The sequence below is a fragment of the Argentina anserina genome, chromosome 6 (assembly GCF_933775445.1).
Source record: "Argentina anserina chromosome 6, drPotAnse1.1, whole genome shotgun sequence".
In the NCBI taxonomy this organism is placed as follows: domain Eukaryota; kingdom Viridiplantae; phylum Streptophyta; class Magnoliopsida; order Rosales; family Rosaceae; genus Argentina; species Argentina anserina.
In genome coordinates, this window is record NC_065877.1 from 4,576,483 (window position 1) to 4,595,541 (window position 19,059).

Here is a 19,059-nt window from a genome sequence, read left to right on the forward strand (position 1 = left end):
TATTTCTCCAGCCTCTAGTTGCGGAGTTATTACATAAAATTAGCAATTGAAGCTTCTGAATTGTAAGATGCTAAATTGTAAGATGCTAAACTACAATCACCAGCCATCGAAATTCAAGAATATTATACAGCAGATTAGGTAAAAGCCGATAACTTTCTTAATCAATCGAGAGAGTTTACTTGGTCTTCAGCCTCAAATGTCAACCTTTAACAAACACGGAGCCGCGTTAACAAAGTCACAATCATCCCACTAAGGCACGTAGTGCTGTGCCAGCTTAGCCAGTATAGATATTCCTCCACCATTTAGTTCAATCACTATTGAAAGCTACAATAATTCCCTAATACTGTCATAATCATACATATCAAAATAGAATCATACCAGAAATAATCAAGGACCCCATCCACATGTTATTCAACCTTTTGTCTGATATTGAAATGAACTGTTTGAAAATCCTTCATAAGGTTTGGCTGTGAAAGAGAACATGATCTGTAGCACCACCACATGACAAGAACATATGGGAAGCCAAATCAACAAACCCTCTCTACCAGAACAAGTACATAAACACTCTTCATGTAATTACAAAAACTATAACTAACTTTATCAATTCATATTGAAAAACTCCAAAATAAATATTAAAGAATATCACCAAGTAATTGAATGAGATAATGAAGAACAGCAAGCAAGCTTCATTGCATGATTGATTTAGAGGAACCGTATCACATTCTCAGATTGTAGTGGCCGGTATGGCATATGCAGAGTCTCTTCAGTCTCAACGTCCCTTTGGGTTCATGATTTGTGAGAACACAGCACTTGGTGTCAGTCCATCAGAATCGTCACTAGCCAGGCTGCGCCCACCTATGCTCATGCTGATGCCACTGCTCCTTGAGTCTGTCACATTGCCATCGTACCCTGGTGATGCATCCAGGTCCTTCTTCCCTTTACAGGCCATGAAGGGCTCTTCCTCAGTGCCCATATCAATACCCTTGCCACTCTCTTCTGCACTCTCTTGTAGCTGCAATGCAAACTCGAGGTTCCAGAGAACATCTCCCATTGATGGCCTGTCAATGCTCTGGTCTGACACACACTTCATTGCCGTTTCTGCAAATTTCCTGAAACATTCAGGTGTGATCTTCCCCTTGAGGTAAGGATCAAGGATCTGATCAAGCATGCCTTTCTTGTGGCAATGTGCAGCCCACTCAGCTAAGCTCACTTGCTCCTTTGGAAGTGTGGGATTCAAGGCGGGGCGAGCACATAAGATTTCAAAAAGGACAACGCCAAAAGAATACACATCAGACTTGTCAGTCAGCTGTTGCCGCCTGAAGTACTCCGGATCCAAATATCCAAAACTACCTTTGACAACAGTGCTGACATGAGTGTTATCCAACGTAGGACCTGTTTTTGACAAGCCGAAATCTGAGACCTTTGCAACCCACTTCTCATCTAGCAGAATGTTAGTTGTCTTGACATCTCTGTGGATGATTGTGTGCTTGGCACCAGTATGGAGATAATGTAAACCACGAGCAGCCCCAATGCAAATCTCAAGCCTTTGCTTCCATGGCAGAGGAGGCTTTTGGGTCTTGTACAAATGCTCCCTCAGGGTTCCAAAAGCCATGTAATCGTATACAAGAATCATCTCTGAGTTATCCTCACAGTAGCCAATCAGTGAAACAAGATGACGATGACGGAGCTTTGAGAGCATTTCAATCTCGGTCTGAAATTCATGCACTCCTTGATCAGAGAGAGGGTTTCCACGCTTAATGGCCACTTTAGTTGTTCCACCATCAATGTCACCCTTGTACACTTTTCCAAAGCCTCCCACCCCAAGGAGTCGAGCCTCTTCAAAGTTGTTAGTGGCAGCTTTGATCTCAGAAAATGAGAAGTGACGACAGAGGTTTGAGGGGAGGGAGGAAGCACAACTCCGTGTTGTGTTTGTCTTGGCAGAGCCAGCAGACTGTGAATACAAAGACAGAGGGAGCCAACCAGATGGTCCTTCACTTGTACTTGAGTCCTTTGGTTGCCTACGGCGGCGTGACACACACATAGCAAAGAAACCAAGGACCAATGCCAAGACAACTCCACCACTAACTCCCCCAGCAATTATTGCTTTCTGGGTTATACTCTTACCCTTTCCATGACTTGATCTAGACCTAGCTCTAGATGGGTCAATGTTCTTCTGTATGGTACGGGGTAACGGAGTAGGCCCTCCAAGATTACCAGTAGTATCATTGATCTTGAATATCTCGACTCCATTTAGAATTGCATCATAGTACTCTGGCTTACTAGCTTTATTAGGATGCAGCGCGAGCCAAAGATCCTCCTGCGGGCTCCCACTTGGAACCATGACTACATAATCTTTATACAGTGGAATCCCATTCCCTTTTGTGATCCCAGCAACATCAAACCCCGACTCAGCGGTCTGATTATTGATATAGATATCAAACACTCTCTGGTTCAGCATGGAAATGTTTGCAGCAACCTCACAGAAATGCAGCCTCACAAGGTAAAAAAATCCAGAGTCAATCGCAAACACCCAAGTCAAGTTGTAGTTGAGGTTGATGTTGTTATTCGGCCCCATAGACCTGGCCGTGGAGTAAACATCAACCGGTGCAACATAACTAGGCATGTTATCGGGGTAAGCAATCGACATGTTGGCATCACTAAACTCCGGAACACCAAATGCAGCACCAAACAGATAAGCAGTGTCATCATACCAAGACCTAAGCAAACCAGTATCCTTACTGGGCGATATATCATTCCCTCCCACATTCAATCTATACACATTCTCCAGCGCCGTGCTGTTATCAATATCAAAAGGACTCGACTGCCCCACAATCATAGCACTACCATCACTAGAGCTGTATATATCCGGCATAGAAACGACCTCAATCCCATTCACAAAAGCATAAGCATTCCGAACACTAGTCGAAGGCTTAAATGTGACATCGAGAGACTCACCTTCGACATTGACAACAAACTCCTTGGTGACAAAAGCATAGTCCAGAGCCTCCGTGGTCTCAACAACACTTAGGTTCTTGACAAGTGTAAAAGGCCCGACCGCGACGGAGAACACGGCGCCGGAGGCGTTGAGGCCGGCGTAGGAAGCCGGGTAGAAGTAGAGACGAAGGAACATCCGGCCGGAGGCGACCGGGAACTTGTAAGTGTAGTCGGAGTGGAAGACTCTGGCAGTCATGAAGGGGACTTCAGGGACAGAAGGGTCTTGAGCTGCGGCGGCGGAGACGTTGGAGTTTGGGCCGGAGGCGAACTTGGAGCCGACGTCGGAGGTCCATTTCTGGCCGTCGCCGTCGGTGGAATCCGGCGGGCCGCCGCAGTTGAGGAAGATTTTGTCGGATGGGATGTAGTTGGCAGCAAGAATGGTGTGGATGGCCAAAGAGAAGGAAAAGAACAGAAGAAGATAAGAGTTCATAGTAAACCCAATTCCCAATTCAGATTTGAGCTCAAAGATCTATGCTTTATTTATAGCTGAAAGATCAAGAATGCAACTTGAGAAGAACCATAAATCAAGCTTGCTGAGGGAGTTAGTTTTGAAAGGTGGGAGAGATGTAGTGGGATTTGGGTTTGGAGAAAGAACTCAAGAAGAGATCTTTGAGCTGAAGATTTGGGATTTGGGATTTGGGTGAGAGAGAGAGAGAGAGAGAGAGAGAGAAGGCAGCAGCAGGAAATTAAAGAATGGAAGTTTTAACTTCATCATGCAACTTTATATGACATTTATATCTGGGTTGGTTACTATTACAAACCAGTTGGTCGTTATATTCATTTTCTTTTCATTTTTTACTTTTTCGTATTGTTTCAATTTTATCTCTTGCTACTGTATTGTTTCATCTTCTTTGAACCAAGGAAGAAAAAAAACAGTTGGGTGCTTCTCACTTGAGCGGCGGTGAAGTGAAAATGACGCGTTTGACCTTATATGCGTCACACTAATTGCGGAGCTGCCATTTGTGAAAGCTCGGGAGTGCGCGGTGGGAAGACAGGTCTGTGAGTGAAGCGCGTTACGCGTTTGGCTAAGCTGTTATGTTGGGCCCGCTCGCCTGGTTGTTATGAGTTGGAAGGGGTTTCGCTTTTCAAATCGGGGCCGTTGGTTTGGATTACTACTATATTGTGAGAACTGAGAAGGAATATTGGGAAGTTATTATACCACCGAAAATAGAAAAAAGGATGAGAGTTCCATTGTGCATGCCACGCACTAACAAGGACAAAGAAATTATATTCTCACATTTTTGGTTATGGTGTTACGTAACTAAGGAGAAAAACTAGGGATGATGAGTTCACAAGTCTATTAAGTGTTTGAGATAATGATGATGCATTTATTAGTTTTCGGAAATTTCTAATTTTTAAGTGTGAAGATAAGGCCGGTGTAGAATTACATAAAGAAATTATGGATGTGAGGTGAGTTCATCGGTTCTTATTCATATTTTACACAAAGTATTGAAATTTGTTTTTATAACATCATTTAGACGTAGAAAATGATAAATCAGGAGAAATCTAAACTACCATGAATGAGGTTTATGTACAAAAATATTCAAAACTCAGTTTTTGGGAGTTGGGGAGATTTGATGGTCTACAATTGTCGTCAATATCTATCTGTCCCTGCCTCCGAGCATTCCCATTATTCCCGTTGAACTCGCTTGCTTCATCATGTTCTGTATGCCACCCATCTTGTTCAACATATCGGCAGGTATCCATTTCTGTACATTCTTCAAGTCACCAGGGCGTTTAATATTTGGAATTCCTTTCATTTGCTTCACCGTCTTTGCGAGGCGCTTGCACTCTTCCAACATCTCCATCACTTCTCTTACTAAACGACCAGAAACCCGAGCTATTCGCAGCACACGAGACTCAGTAAAGATCTTCGTATTTATGCTGTCCAACTCTTCACCCACTCAAATGATATATGTTAATTACATTAATTGATTGCTAATTACACATAATCTGCTTTATATATAACCCAATAAATCATTTTCACAAATCACGTTCGTGATTTCTTTCTTAAATCACGCTTACACTCTCTCTCAAGTTAGCGCATACACATTAACCATACCCAACTTGCTAAGTGAGTGATAAAAGGTCTTCTTAGACACTCATTTTGTGAGCATATCGGCAAGTTGCTCTTCTATAGGAACAAAAGGAAAACTAATGATCTTCGCGTGTAACTTCTCCTTTATAAAGTGACGATCAACCTCCACATGTTTTGTACGATCATGTTGCACATGATTACGTGAGATATCAATAACTGTCTTGTTGTCACAGTACAACTTCATAGCATACTTAGACTTAATACCCAAGTCTTATAGCAAATTTCTAAGCCATAACAATTCGCACACTCCATGAGCTATACCTCTGTATTCTGCTTCAGTACTAGATCGAGCTACCACTTTTTGTTTATTACTCTTCCATGTAACAAGATTACCCCCAACAAAGGTAAATTACCCTGATGTGGATCTTCGATCTGTAATATTTTCAGCCCAGTCTGCATCTGTGAAGCTACATACCTCAAGGATATTATTGTGATTAGAGAACATTGCTCCTCTCCTTGGAGCTGACTTCAAGTACCTCAAAATCCTTACAACAGCATTCATGTGGTCCACACTGGGATTATGCATGAAATGACTCACTACACTTACTACATACGCAACATTTGGTCTGGTATGTGATAAATAAATTAGGCGTCAAACTAGTCTCTGATAACGAGGTTTTTCAGTAGGCACTTGATCTGAATACTTTGTTAATCAATGGTTTTGCTCAATAGGAGTATCAATGGGAGTGCAATCCAACATACTTGTCTCTGTTAGTAGATCAATGATGTACTTCCTCTGACACAGATAGATACTATCACTTTCACGGGCTACCTCAATGCCCAAGAAGTACTTGAGTGTACTTAGGTCCTTCATCTCAAACTTTGTGGCTAGCTGTTTCTGTAATCTATCCACTTTAACAGTATCATTCCCAGTAACTATCATATCATCAACATATATAATTAGGGTTGTTACATTCCCTTGTTGATGTTTGAGAAATAACGTGTGGTCTGAATTACTCTGTCTGTAGCCAATTTTCCTCATGAACTGTGAGAATCTTCCAAACCAAGCACGAGATGACTGTTTAAGACCATACAAAGACTTTCTCAATATGTATACAAAGTTACTTGGAGAAGCGGCCACATATCCAGGTGGAAGATCCATGTACACTTCCTCTGTTAGTTCTCCATGAAGGAATGCATTCTTAACATCAAACTGTCTAAGTGATCAGTTTAAGTTAGCAGCAAAAAAGAGCAATACCCGAATAGTGTTTATCTTTGCAACATGTGCAAATGTCTCATCATAGTTTATGCCATATGTCTAGGTAAATCCCTTTGCTACTAGACGTGTTTTATACCGGTTCACTGACCCATCTGGATTATGCTTCACTGTAAACACCCAACGACATCCTACAGCCTTCTTGCCATGTGGTGGAGATACAAGCTCCCAAGTATCGTTCTTTTGTAATGCTTTCATCTCTTCCTCCATTGCTTTCCTCCATTTTGGATCTCCCAATGCATCATGCACTTTGTTAGGTATTGATACAGTAAATATTTGATTCACAAATGACTCATATGACTTAGACAATCTTTTGGTAGATATAAAATTTGCCACAAGATACTTTGCTTTAGCCTGAAGGGTAGGTTCATATTTGTTTTTTGGCTGACCCCGAGTAGAGCTATTTGGCAAGACATATTGTCTACTATGAGCCTCACTAATATTAGTCTCAATAGAATGACTAACCTCATATGAGTGATTTTCTGTACCAGGAGAGCATTGGTTAGGTGGATAAACAACAGTACGGGAGACATGATGGGCAGTTGTGTTGTCATTTTCTGGGTCCTGATTCTCCGGAGTGACTATATCGGAATCATCCGGTGGTGCCTGTGTAGCTGACACATTGGTAATCTAAACGGAACCTGTTACCATATGTGTGGCTCACTTGTCTCCCCCTCTCCATGATACAGCTCTTCAAAATATGAATTCTGCTCCTGACGAGCAGTATCAAAAGAGGTAAAATAGTTCATGTCCTCAAAAAAGGTAACATCCATAGTGACATAGTACTTCCTGGTATGTGGATGATAGCACCGATACCCTTTCTAATGTCCTCCATATCTAACAAACACACATTTATTTGCCCGGACATCCAACTTAGATCTCTAATATTGTGGAAGATGGAAAAAAAGCAACACAACCGAAAATACGGGCAGAAAGAGTAAGAAAAGAGGTTAATGAGACATGAGATGTAAACACCTCATTTGGAACTTTTTCCTGAAAGACACGAGATGGAAGATGATTAATGAGGTGTGCGGAAGTTATGACAACATTACCCCAAAGGTATTTAGGCATATGGGCACTAAAAGAATACACCGAGTCATATCAAGTAAATGACGATTTTTCCTTTCAGAAACGTCATTCTGCTCAGGTGTATAAGGACATGTTGTTTGATGAACAATTCCGTATGTGGTAAAGAACTCCTGAAAGACATGATTCACATATTCCCCCACCCCTTCATTATCAAAATGAAGAACTCTAATTGTGGCATTATATTGGGTTTGGGCATTGGTATAGAAGGCTTGAAAAGCCGAAAAAACTTCATCTTTGGTTTTAAGAAGAACAATCTATGAAAGACGTGTGCAATCATCAATAAAGGCACATAATACCGCATTCCGGACACAGTATACTCTTTGGAGGGTCCCCAAACATCAGAATGAATTAATTCCAAAGGAAGAGTACTTTTATTAGAAGTACTAGGGGAATAAGTAGATCGATGACTCCTGCCCAAAACACATGTCTCACAACGTAAATAAGACTCATCCACACTAATAAACAAAATATGCATGGATTTTTTCATAACACTAAAAGATAGATGCCCTAAGCGACGATGCCATAACCAAACTTCACTTAACTTGTCAGAAGTGGAGATTAAAGCGGTCTGAGACTGTACCTTTGGTTTCTCCCCCGCATATGTCTGATTAAGATGAAACAACCTGCCCCTCAAATACCCCCGACCAATGAACTCTCCGGTGAGAAGATCCTGAAATATCACACACATAGGAAAAAAATGTCACAGAACACTTAGCGTTAGTGTTCAATTGTGGGACATAGAGCAAATGATGAGATAAAGCAGGTACATATAACACATTGTGAAGCTCTATTATGGAAGTAATATGAACTGATCATGTCCCTAACACAGGGAAGGCATCACCATTAGCATTAGTAACATATGGTACTGGTGGAGGAGACAATATGGTAAAATAAGATTTGTCATAAGTCATATGATTAGACGCACCAGAATCAATAATCCATGTATCAAAACCAACAAAGTTAGAAATATGTAGAGCCATACCAATTTTACCACGACCAGCTATGGATGTGGTAAGTGTTGCTCATCTTGCCGTATGATGATCATGTCCAACCACACCATAGATATCTGGTTCCTGAATGAATTGAATAGTTGCTTTCGCATTGGGACGATAATTATGCCTTTTAGGCCTAAGGTGTGGATAAAACTTCCAACAGGTCGCACGAGCATAGTTAGTATCATGACAATAAGAGCAAGGAGGGCGGGGTTGATGCCCAAAGCCTGGTGGTGGGCTTTGCTGATGAAGTGGAGCCGAAGTGGCTAGCGGAAGGGATAGTGTTGGAGATCTAGCATGAACACTAAGGCTGGAAACTACAACTTGTGCCTGATGAAGACTATCCTGTTGAGACTCATCCTTACGGATATATGTGAAAGTGGTGATTAGGCTAGGGGGTTCGATCTTTCTGAGCAATTCTCCTTTCGCACTGTTATGCTTTGCATCAAGACCTCTCAGGAAATGGTGAACTCGCTCAAGCTCCTTCTCTTTTTGGTACCAAACAATATCCTCCTGATGCTTGATCATGCAAGGACGTTTCATATCAATCTCAGCCCAAATATTTTTCAGTTTGGTGAAATATTGCGCCACTAGTTGCCCATCTTGTTGCATCGCTAAACCTATGCACATTAACTCATGAACCTGTATGAAATCAGAGTCATTAGTATATAAGCCTTCCAGTGTTTGCCATATTGCATGCGCAGTGGTACATGCCTAAACTAGATCAACGATCTCGTCATTCATAGCTTTCTACAAGACTGACATGACAAGACCATCATCGTCGTCCCACTTAGTGTAGGCAATAATATCATATTTACTAGGAGCCGTAGTTACTCCGGTTACATGCCCCATCTTGTGCATGCCTCGAAGATGAGCGGCCATAATTCTCTTCCATTTACGGAAATTGGTTCCGTTGAGTTTGGCGCCCCCAAATGAACCACTTTTAGAATTCTTGACAGATACTTCAAACTGTGGAACGTTATTGATCCGAGAACTTTCTGTGTCGTCTCCAGAACCCATTAAAAATCGAAAAAAATCAGGATTGATGCAGCAGAAACACAAAAAAAACGGTTTTGAAACTGTCTTGAGTGCACCTGCAATGTCGGTGAACCTACACTGACAACCAAGACCACAGAATTCGGGTCGGATCGGGTCAGGTCGAATGCGGGGCGGAAATTTGCCGAATTTTCTTGAAAAACAATCGGAGAGAAGGGCGTTGTCAGAGGTAGAGCGCGACTGGGCAGAGAGACCACCGGAGAGGAGAGGATGCCGCCAACAACTTCGCCCGCGGTCACTACACCATCGGCAAAGAGATCGTCGATCTCTGCCTCGATCGGATTTGGAAGCTCCCCAATAACTGCACCGGCCTCCAGGGGTTCCTGGTGTTCAATGCCGTCGGAGGGGGTACCGGGTCGGGTCTCGGGTCACTTCTGCTGGAGAGGTTCTCGGTGGACTATGGGAAGAAGTCGAAGCTCGGATTCACTGTGTATCATTCTCCTCAGGTTTCGACGTCGTCGAGCTATGTCCTCGTCGGATTTGGGGCTTTCACGGCCTCCGTTCTTCCACGGTGGGGGACGCGGCTGCCACGCAGCAAGGCGTTGTCGTCGGCGGAGAGACAGAAATGGACGGCGGTAAGACAGAAATGGAGCGGCCAAAAAACCCAGAAAAACAGAGGCTCAGCTCTGATACCAACTCAAATGGTATATGCTAATTACATTAATTGATTGCTAATTACACATAATCTGCTCTAAATATAACCCAATAAATCATTCCCACAAATCACATCCATGATTTGCTCCTCAAATCACGTCCGTAATTTCTTCCTTAAATCACGCTCACACACCCGTCATCGAGTCCATGCCATCATGGTCATATACCTCTTGATTATTTTGGCCTGGCTTTCCTTGTCGTAACCGTTCTCCATAAACTGATCACCCGGAAGCATTGAAGTAAGCTGGCTAAGCAAACCCATTTTACTTAGGTTTGCATACAGCTCGTACATAAACCTCAACGTCAGGGTCCCTTCTGAAATCATTTTCAGGCGAGTGATAAGGCATAGCTTCCTAAATCTTACCAATTAAACCGGACAAGTCACCCATGCCTAAGAGACGCTTCACAAATGGTTTGACATCGAAAACTTCAAACTCATCCATATGCTCTCATGTTCCGATATATATAACATGACTCTTTGTTGCTGCCACTGCACTAAGAACACCACCTCCCTTTGCATGGCCATCCATTTTGGTAACAATAGAAGATTAGTGTTTTATTGATGAATATTACATACAATTGATGATCTATATATAGCCAGATTATACCCCTCCTCTCCACAAATCACGGAGGAAATCACGTCCTTCCTCAATTATGCTCAAATCGCACACACACTCCCCCTCAAGTTGGCGCATATACATCAACCATGCCCAACTTGCTAAGTGAGTCATAAAAAGCTTTCTTAGACACTCCTTTTATAAGCATATCGGCAAGTTGCTCTTCTATAGGAACAAAAGGAAAACTAATGATCTTCGTGTCTAGCTTCTCCTTTATAAAGTGACGATCAACTTCCACATGTTTTATACGATCATGTTGCACAGGGTTATGTGAAATATCAATAGTTGCTTTGTTGTCACAGTACAACTGTATAGCACTCTTAGGCTTAATGCCCAAATCTTGTAGCAAATTTCTCAGCCATAACAATTCGCACACTCCCTGAGCCATACCTCTGTATTCTGCCTCAGCACTAGATTGGGCTACCACTTTTTGTTTCTTACTCTTCCATGTAACAAGATTACCCCCAACAAAGGTAAAGTACCATGATGTGGATCTTCGATTTGTAATATTTCCAGCCCAGTCTGCATTTGTGAAGCCACAAATTTCAAGGATTTTATTGTGATTAGAGAACATTACTCCTCTCCCCGGAGCTGACTTCAAGTACCTCAAGATCCTTACAACAGCATCCATGTGGTATTCGATGGGATTATGCATGAACTGACTTACTACACTTACTGCATACGCAATATCTGGTCTGGTATGTGATAGATAAATCAGACGTCCAACTAGCCTCTGATAACGAGGTTTGTCAGTAGGGACTTAATCTGGATACTCTGCTAACCGATGGTTCTGCTCGATAGGAGTATCAATGGGAGTGCAGTCCAACATACATGTCTCTGTTAGTAGATCAATGATGTACTTCCTCTGACACAGATAGATACCATCACTACTCCGGGCTACTTCAATGCCTAAGAAGTACTTGAGTGTACCTAGGTCCTTCATCTCAAACTCTGTGGCAAGTTGTTTCTGTAATCTATCCACCTCAACAGTATCATTCCCAGTAACTACTATATCATCAACGTATATAATTAGGGCTGTTACCTTCCCTTGTTGATGTTTGAGAAATAACGTGTGGTCTGAATTACTATGTTTGTAGCCAATCTTCCTCATGAATTGTGAGAATCTTCCAAACCAAGCACGAGGTGACTGTTTAAGACCATACAAAGACTTTCTCAATCTGCATACGGAGTTACTTGGAGAAGCGGCCACATATCCAGGCGGAAGATCCATGTATACTTCATCCGTTAGTTCTCCATGAAGGAATGCATTCTTAACATCAAAATGCCTAAGTGGCCAGTTCAAGTTAGCAGCGACAGAAAGAAAGCAATACCCGGATAGTGTTTATCTTTGCAACAGGTGCAAATGTCTCGTCATAGTCTATGCCATATGTCTGGGTGAACCCCTTCGCTACTAGGCGTGCTTTATACCGGCTTACTGACCCATCTGGATTATGCTTCACTGTAAACACCCAACGACATCATACTGTCTTCTTGCCATATGGTGGAGGTACAAGCTCCCAAGTATTGTTCTTTTGTAATGTTTTCATCTCTTCCTCCATTGCTTTCCTCCATTTTGGATCTCCAAATGCATCCTGCACTTTGTTAGGTACTGATACAGTAGATATTTGATTCACAAATGATTCATATGACTTAGATAATCTTTTGGTAGATATAAAATTCGCTACCGGATACTTGGCTGTAGTCTGAAGTGGTAGGTTCATATCTTTTTGTTGGTTGACCCCGAGTAGACCTATTTGGCAAAACATATTGTCTACTATTAGCTCTAATAGAATGACTAACCTCAGGTGAGTGATCTTCTGTACTAGGAGAGCATTGGTCAGGTGTAGAAATAGTAGTATGGGAGATATGAGGGGCAGTTGTGTTTTCATCTGCTGGTTCCTGAATCTCTGGAGTGACTACACCGCCGGAATCATCCGGTGGCGCCTGTGTAGCTGCTACATTGGTAATCTCAACTGAACCTATCACCATATCTACTGGCTTATTTTTCTCCCCCTCTCTAGGATACAGCTCTTCAAAATAGGAATTCTCCCCCTGAAGAGCAGTATCAGAAGGGGCAAAATAACTCATGTCCTCAAAGAAAGTAACATCCATAGTGACATAGTACTGCTTGGTAGGTGGATGATAGCACCGGTACCCTTTTTGATAGCCTTTATACCCAACAAACACACATTTAACTGCCTGGGCATCCAATTTAGACCGCTGATATTTTGGAAGATGGACAAAAGCAACACAACCGAAAACATGGGCATGAAGATTATGAAAAGAGGGTAAGGAGACATGAGATGCAAGTACCTCATATAGAACTTTGCCCTGAAGGACACGAGAAGGAAGACGATTAATGAGGTGTGCGGAAGTGATGACAGCATCACCCCAAAGATACTTAAGCATATGGGCACTAAAAAGAATACACCGAGCCATTTCAAGTAAATGACGATTTTTCCTTTTAGAAACGCCATTCTGCTCGGGTGTGTAAGGACACGTTGTTTGATGAACAATTCCGTGTGAGTTAAAGAACTCCTGAAAAACATGATTCACATATTCCCCCCCTCCATTATCAGAATGAAGAACTCTAATTGTGGCATTATATTGTGTTTGCACAGTGGTATAGAAGGCTTGAAAAGCTGGGAAAACCTCATTTTTAGTTTTAAGAAAAACAATCCACGAAAGACGGGTGCAATCATCAATAAATGACACATAGTACCGCATTCCTAACATAGTAGACTCTTTGAAATGTCCTCAAACATCAGAATGAATTAATTCAAAAGGAAGAGTACTTTTATTAGATTTACTAGAGGAATAGGTAGACCGATGACTCTTGCTCAAAACACATGTTTCACAATGTAAAGAAGACTCATCCACACTAAAAAACAAAGTAGGCATATATTTTTTCATAACACTAAAAGATGGATGTCCTAAGTGACGGTGCCATAACCAAATTTCACTTAGCTTATCAGAAGTGGAGATTATAGCGGCCCGAGATTGTGCCCCTGGTTTCTCCCCCGCATATGTCTGATCCAGATGAAACAACCGGCCCCTCAGATACCCCCAACCAATTAACTCTCCGGTGAGAAGATCATGAAATATCACATACATAGGAAAAAATGTCACAGAACACTTAGCGTCAGTGTTTAATTGGGGAACAGATATCAAATGATGAGATAAAGCAGGGACATAGAGCACATTGTGAAGCTCTATAGTGGGAGTAATGCGAACATACCCTTTTCCTAAGACGGGGAATGCCTCACCATTAGCATTAGTAACATAGGGTACAGTTGAAGGAGACAATATGGTAAAATAAGATTTGTCATAAGTCATATGATCAGACGCACCAGAATCAATAATCCATGTATCAAAGCCAACAAAGTGAGAAATATTTAAAGTCATACCAATTTTACCACGACTAGCGATGGATGCGGTAGGGATGAACATTATTTGACAAATCAGAAGTTATACAACAGAAGCACCAAAAATGGATATGAACCTGCCTTGGGTGTACGTGCACTGTCAGTGAACCTGCACTGACAAACAAGACAACCAAATCTGGACCGGTAGGGTCGGGTCGAAGATGGACCGGGTCGGGCAGAAGATGGACCGGGTCGGGTCGAGTGGAGCTGGGCTAGGCCGGACACTGGGCTGGGCCGGGTGTTGAATGTTGGGCTCAAAAAGCCGGGTCGGGTCTTGGAAGGGAGCTCCACCGAGAGAAGGTATTAGAGTCGGGTCGGTCTTGGAATCGGAAGCTCTACCGAGAGTGGCGACGCGGAAGGAAGACGGCGGTGAGGTGTGCGGCCGGTGAGGTCTAGTCGCTGAAGACGGCGGCCGGTGAGGTCTGCGCCGGAGAAACTTGTTGGACGAGAACTCGCTGCCGGAAGGGAAGGAGCTCGCTGCCGGAAGGGCTGGGAAGGAGAAGAAGACAAGCTCGCTGCCGGAAGGAAAGAGCTTGTTGGACGGTGGCCGGCGAGGTCTCTGCTGCTCCGGTTGAGCTCGGTTTCGGCAGAGGACCCGTCTGCTCGAAAGAAACACAGAAAAAAAAAGACAGAGCCGATTTAAGCTCTGATACCAAGAAGATTAGTGTTTTATTGATGAATATTACATACAATTGATGATCTATATATAGCCAGATTATACCCCTCCTCTCCACAAATCACGGAGGAAATCATGCATGCTCAAATCGCACTCACAACAATCACAGCTCCAACTGCAGCACTTTGCTTAAATACTTGAGCTTGATCAAACGCCGACTGACCGATACTGCTATCCATAACAAATATAACAAAATCGGGTTTTGTTGCTTCAGCCACCTGACGCATCTCTTCAAAAAGTGCAGCTTCCTGTTTATGACGTCCACTAGTATCAACAATTATAAGATCACAACTCTCCTTAAAAGTTTCAACTCCTTCCACTGCAATTTTCACAGGGTCAGACTCCATATAGATTCCGTAGAATGGTATCTTTGCCTTGGTAGCATTCTGCTTCAACTGATCAAAAGCTCCAGCTCTGAAAGTATCCGCACACACCAGGGCAGGTTTCCAACCTTTCTTCTGGTGATAATGTGCATATTTGGTGCAAGTAGTAGTCTTTCCAGAACCTGAACACATATCAAATAGATAAGCATAATTGATTTGAAATATAAACAATAAAACATACAAGGCAGTAACAATATGTAGCTGAGCTAGTTAACAAGTTCCTAGAATCTGATACAAAAGACGGACCGGACCATCCATGGAAGAAGTTTTGGTAGTCTTAGAAAGGGTCGATCAATGCCGTTAAGGAGAAACCTAAAGGTACAAAACCTAATGACAGAATACAAGAAGAAAGTTCAGCACGCCAACACCACGCTTTAAACATTTTCATTAAAACATGCAAGGACAGAATAACTCAAAAGAATTAATGTTTCGAAAACGTTTTAAGCAACACGAATCAATATAATTGCAACACAATATAATCAGCATAAAGTGAGTGATCTATATTCTATAAGCCAAGGAAAAACATATATATCTTACGTACCTTGCAAACTAACAAACATGATGACGATGGTTTCCCCTTCTTGGGAGTGAACGAGGGTTTGCCTCATCGAATATAGCACTCTGGATGACCCTCCGCTTGTCATGACCAGCAGCGAGATGTTCCAAATTAACGATCTTCTTGATACTGGTTTGCATATCGCGGACGAGCTTGAACTGCACATCGGATTGGAGAAGAGCGCGTAATCTCGTTAAGGCACTCATTGAGGACCTTCTCGTCGATGACGGTGGCATTGGTCATCTGCTTGAGAGCACGGGAGATGCTCCCTCCTAATTCCGCTAACACCATTTTTGCTGGTTTGATGGGTTTGCTTGGGATGGGGGACAAATCTATCGATTTATTGGGGAGAATTGGTGAGAACGCGGGTTAGGTTTTTGGTGAATGACTTTGACAAGGGTCTTCTATATACTCACGGTTAAAAAAAACGGGGGTAAAGTTAAATACTTTTGATGAGGGATGAAAGAACTGATAGGAAAACTGAAACTTTTATCTTATCAAAGGATCATGAGATGATTGTATATAAGCATTACATAAAATACCCTACACGATTTGGGAATCCTAATTAATACAAGAATCAATCACTAGTCTAATCTAATTCAAAGAAGATACTTGACTACCGTGTAAACTGTAAACATAATTCCAACGACTCATAGGATTCCAATTGCTTCTTCTAACCTTGAATCTTTATCCCATCATATGCAGTGGCGGATCTAGGAATTGGAGTATGAGGAGGCTTGAGTTTTTTAATTAAATAAATAAAAATATTATAATAAAAAATTCAATGATGCAAGAAAACTCTATTGATTAGGAAAAAAAATATGCACCTACATAATGAGTCTTACCTCTTAAATACAATATAAAAGTATAAACTAACTAAATTTGACTCTACGGTTCGATAAATTTTCGAAATCCTCAATCACTACAACATTGTCAATAGAATCGGCGTACTCCTTCTCAATGTGAATGACCATACAATCATCAAGAAACTCATCTTCCATCATATTTCTGAGTCTATTCTTAATGATATTCATAGCTGAAAATGCTTTTTCAGTGGTTGATGTAGAGTTGTAGACACTGGAATAGTCAAAACCAAACAAATCAATATGTGAATCATGGGATAAAATTCCGACTTTCTTGTTTGAACCAAGATGTGGCACAACTCAGCAATAGATCACTTCGCATATCCTTCTCATAATATGCACACTCTAATTCTAGAGTACACATTTCACCATCATCAAAATCTTCAAGATAAAACCTCTTAGCAAGATTGCAAACATCTTCAGTTTTGAAGTACTTGAAGTCATCACGAGGATCCAAAGATGAACTAAGTGTAAGGAGTTATGAAGCTTGCTCTGAGTATCTTCTATTCAACTCACTCAACTGATAATCAATCAAGACATTGAACACATCTACATGATAATGGTGCTCAACTGTAATATCTTGACAACGACGACCTGTACCATTCTTATAACGAACACTCATATCAGGCATTTCAAGATCATGTTTTTCACAAAAGGATTTCACATCTCTTACCAAATCATCCACCCTATGTCTCTCATCTCCTGAAGAAGTGACTTTGTAACTCTTACAAATTTTATTGCCTGCACAAGATCAATAGACTTCCGCTGTAGTGTCTGACAAAGTAGTTCGGTAACTTTCATTACTTTGTTCATTAGAAGCAAGCAAAACACAAAATCAAATGATCTCAAAGCCTTGAGAATAGCTTCAGCTTGTCCTTCAACTCCTTTATCCATCATATCATTAAGAGTCTGTTTTGTCAAACTAAACAATTCAATTAGACTCTTAATAGAACGGAAAGTGAGCTCCACCGAGTGGTACTAGCTTGTTGCAAAGTACAAATTTGGTTAGCACCACAACCTGTTTGCAGTTTCCCACAAGCTACCAAATTTGCAATTTCCTCCTTTGTTACGGCTCTCAATGCAGAATGCCACTTAGCAGAAGCATCAACAAAATTCACAATTAAACCCAAAGTTATAAAGAATTGCCAAATCTCCTGCACCCCTTGAACTGTAGCATTCAATGTCAATTGCAAGCGGTGAGCATAACAGTAGACATAGTATGCATAAGGACATTCTTCAAGAAACAATGCTTGCAATCCATTATAAATGCCTCTCATATTACTAGCACCGTCATACCCTTGACCTCTCATGTTTCTCACTTGAAGATCGTACATGGTAAGTACTTTTGAGATCTCATTTTTAAGAGTTTTTGAGGTAGTATCAGGAACACTCACAATCTTAAAAAAAATCATTCTCGAATCAAGCCTTGAGAATCAACAAATCTCAAAATAATAGTCATCTGCTCCTTATGAGAAGTGTCTAATGCTTCATCAACAAGAATACAATACTTAGAAAGCCCAATTTCTTCACGTATCTTGCTCCTCACTCTATGACCAAGGATATTTAAGAGTTGCTTTTGAATTGATGGACTAGTATACTTAGCATTTCCCGGAGCATTCCCCAACACAATTCTCTCAATCTTAGGACTCATTCTTCCATAAGATTTAATAACTTCCTTAAAATATCCTTGGTTCAAGAAGCCTTCAGATTCATCATGACCTCTAAAAGGAGCTCCTTTCTTAGCTAGCAATCTAACACTCTCTATTGAAGCCTTAAGCCTCAATCGATTATCTTCCACATCCTCAATGATCTTGTATGAATTACTGCTTCAATTCCCTTGGCCGGGTTTCTCAATGAATCTCATTTTTGCATTGCACCATGATGTGGAAAATTAATGCCTCCAACATGCTTCAACAACACATTATCACTATTGCAAACCTTCTTCCAATTTCTAAACCCATCAACGGTGAATGATTGATGCTTACTACCTTTGGTGTCAAAAAGAAAACATGGGAAGCAATATGTCGTATCCTTAACAATTGAATACTCAAGCCATACCAAATCCTTGTACCAAGCACTTTGAAACCTACGTTGCTAGCCCCCTTGTTCACTCAATTGAAACTCTAATTCAGGTTGAAATGGACCCAACAAACAATACTTTTTTCGAAGCTTATCCCTATCCTTAAATGAATGGATATTTCCAAATAGGACAACTTAAACCAGGATCCCTCTCAAGAGCATTAATATTACTTTATGGCTCGGGAATGGAATATATTGGTGGATCTACTGGATCATCAATATGTTGAGTGCACACAGAAGGCTCAGAAATGGGGTTTGAACTTGATGACACATTTTTTGTAAGCCATGAAGTGATAAATTTTGTTCTCTTCGGTAGAGGTTCAGACATTATAATTTAACTCCTATAAATCAAAACATAGAT

The 19,059-nt window shown here is 41.4% G+C and overlaps 2 protein-coding genes and 1 pseudogene across 2 annotated transcripts; all 3 read right to left on the reverse strand.

Moving 5' to 3' along the window:
- Positions 1 to 517: 517 nt before the first annotated feature.
- On the reverse strand, positions 518 to 3,673 carry LOC126797588 (receptor-like protein kinase FERONIA). The gene has a single exon (XM_050524241.1). It carries the CDS (start codon positions 3,422 to 3,424, stop codon positions 770 to 772), a length of 2,655 nt encoding a protein of 884 aa, XP_050380198.1. The 5' UTR covers positions 3,425 to 3,673; the 3' UTR covers positions 518 to 769.
- Positions 3,674 to 4,595: 922 nt separating this feature from the next.
- LOC126799754 (signal recognition particle 54 kDa protein 2-like) lies at positions 4,596 to 16,047 on the reverse strand (annotated as a pseudogene).
- A 581-nt stretch (positions 16,048 to 16,628) lies between these two features.
- On the reverse strand, positions 16,629 to 17,953 carry LOC126796707 (uncharacterized). Its single transcript, XM_050523452.1, has 4 exons — positions 17,663 to 17,953; positions 17,293 to 17,528; positions 16,904 to 17,083; positions 16,629 to 16,833 (listed from the first exon to the last, which is right to left on the reverse strand). The coding sequence occupies exons 1-4, from the start codon at positions 17,951 to 17,953 to the stop codon at positions 16,629 to 16,631; spliced, it is 912 nt and encodes a 303-aa protein (XP_050379409.1).
- Between the last annotated feature and the right edge of the window lie 1,106 nt (positions 17,954 to 19,059).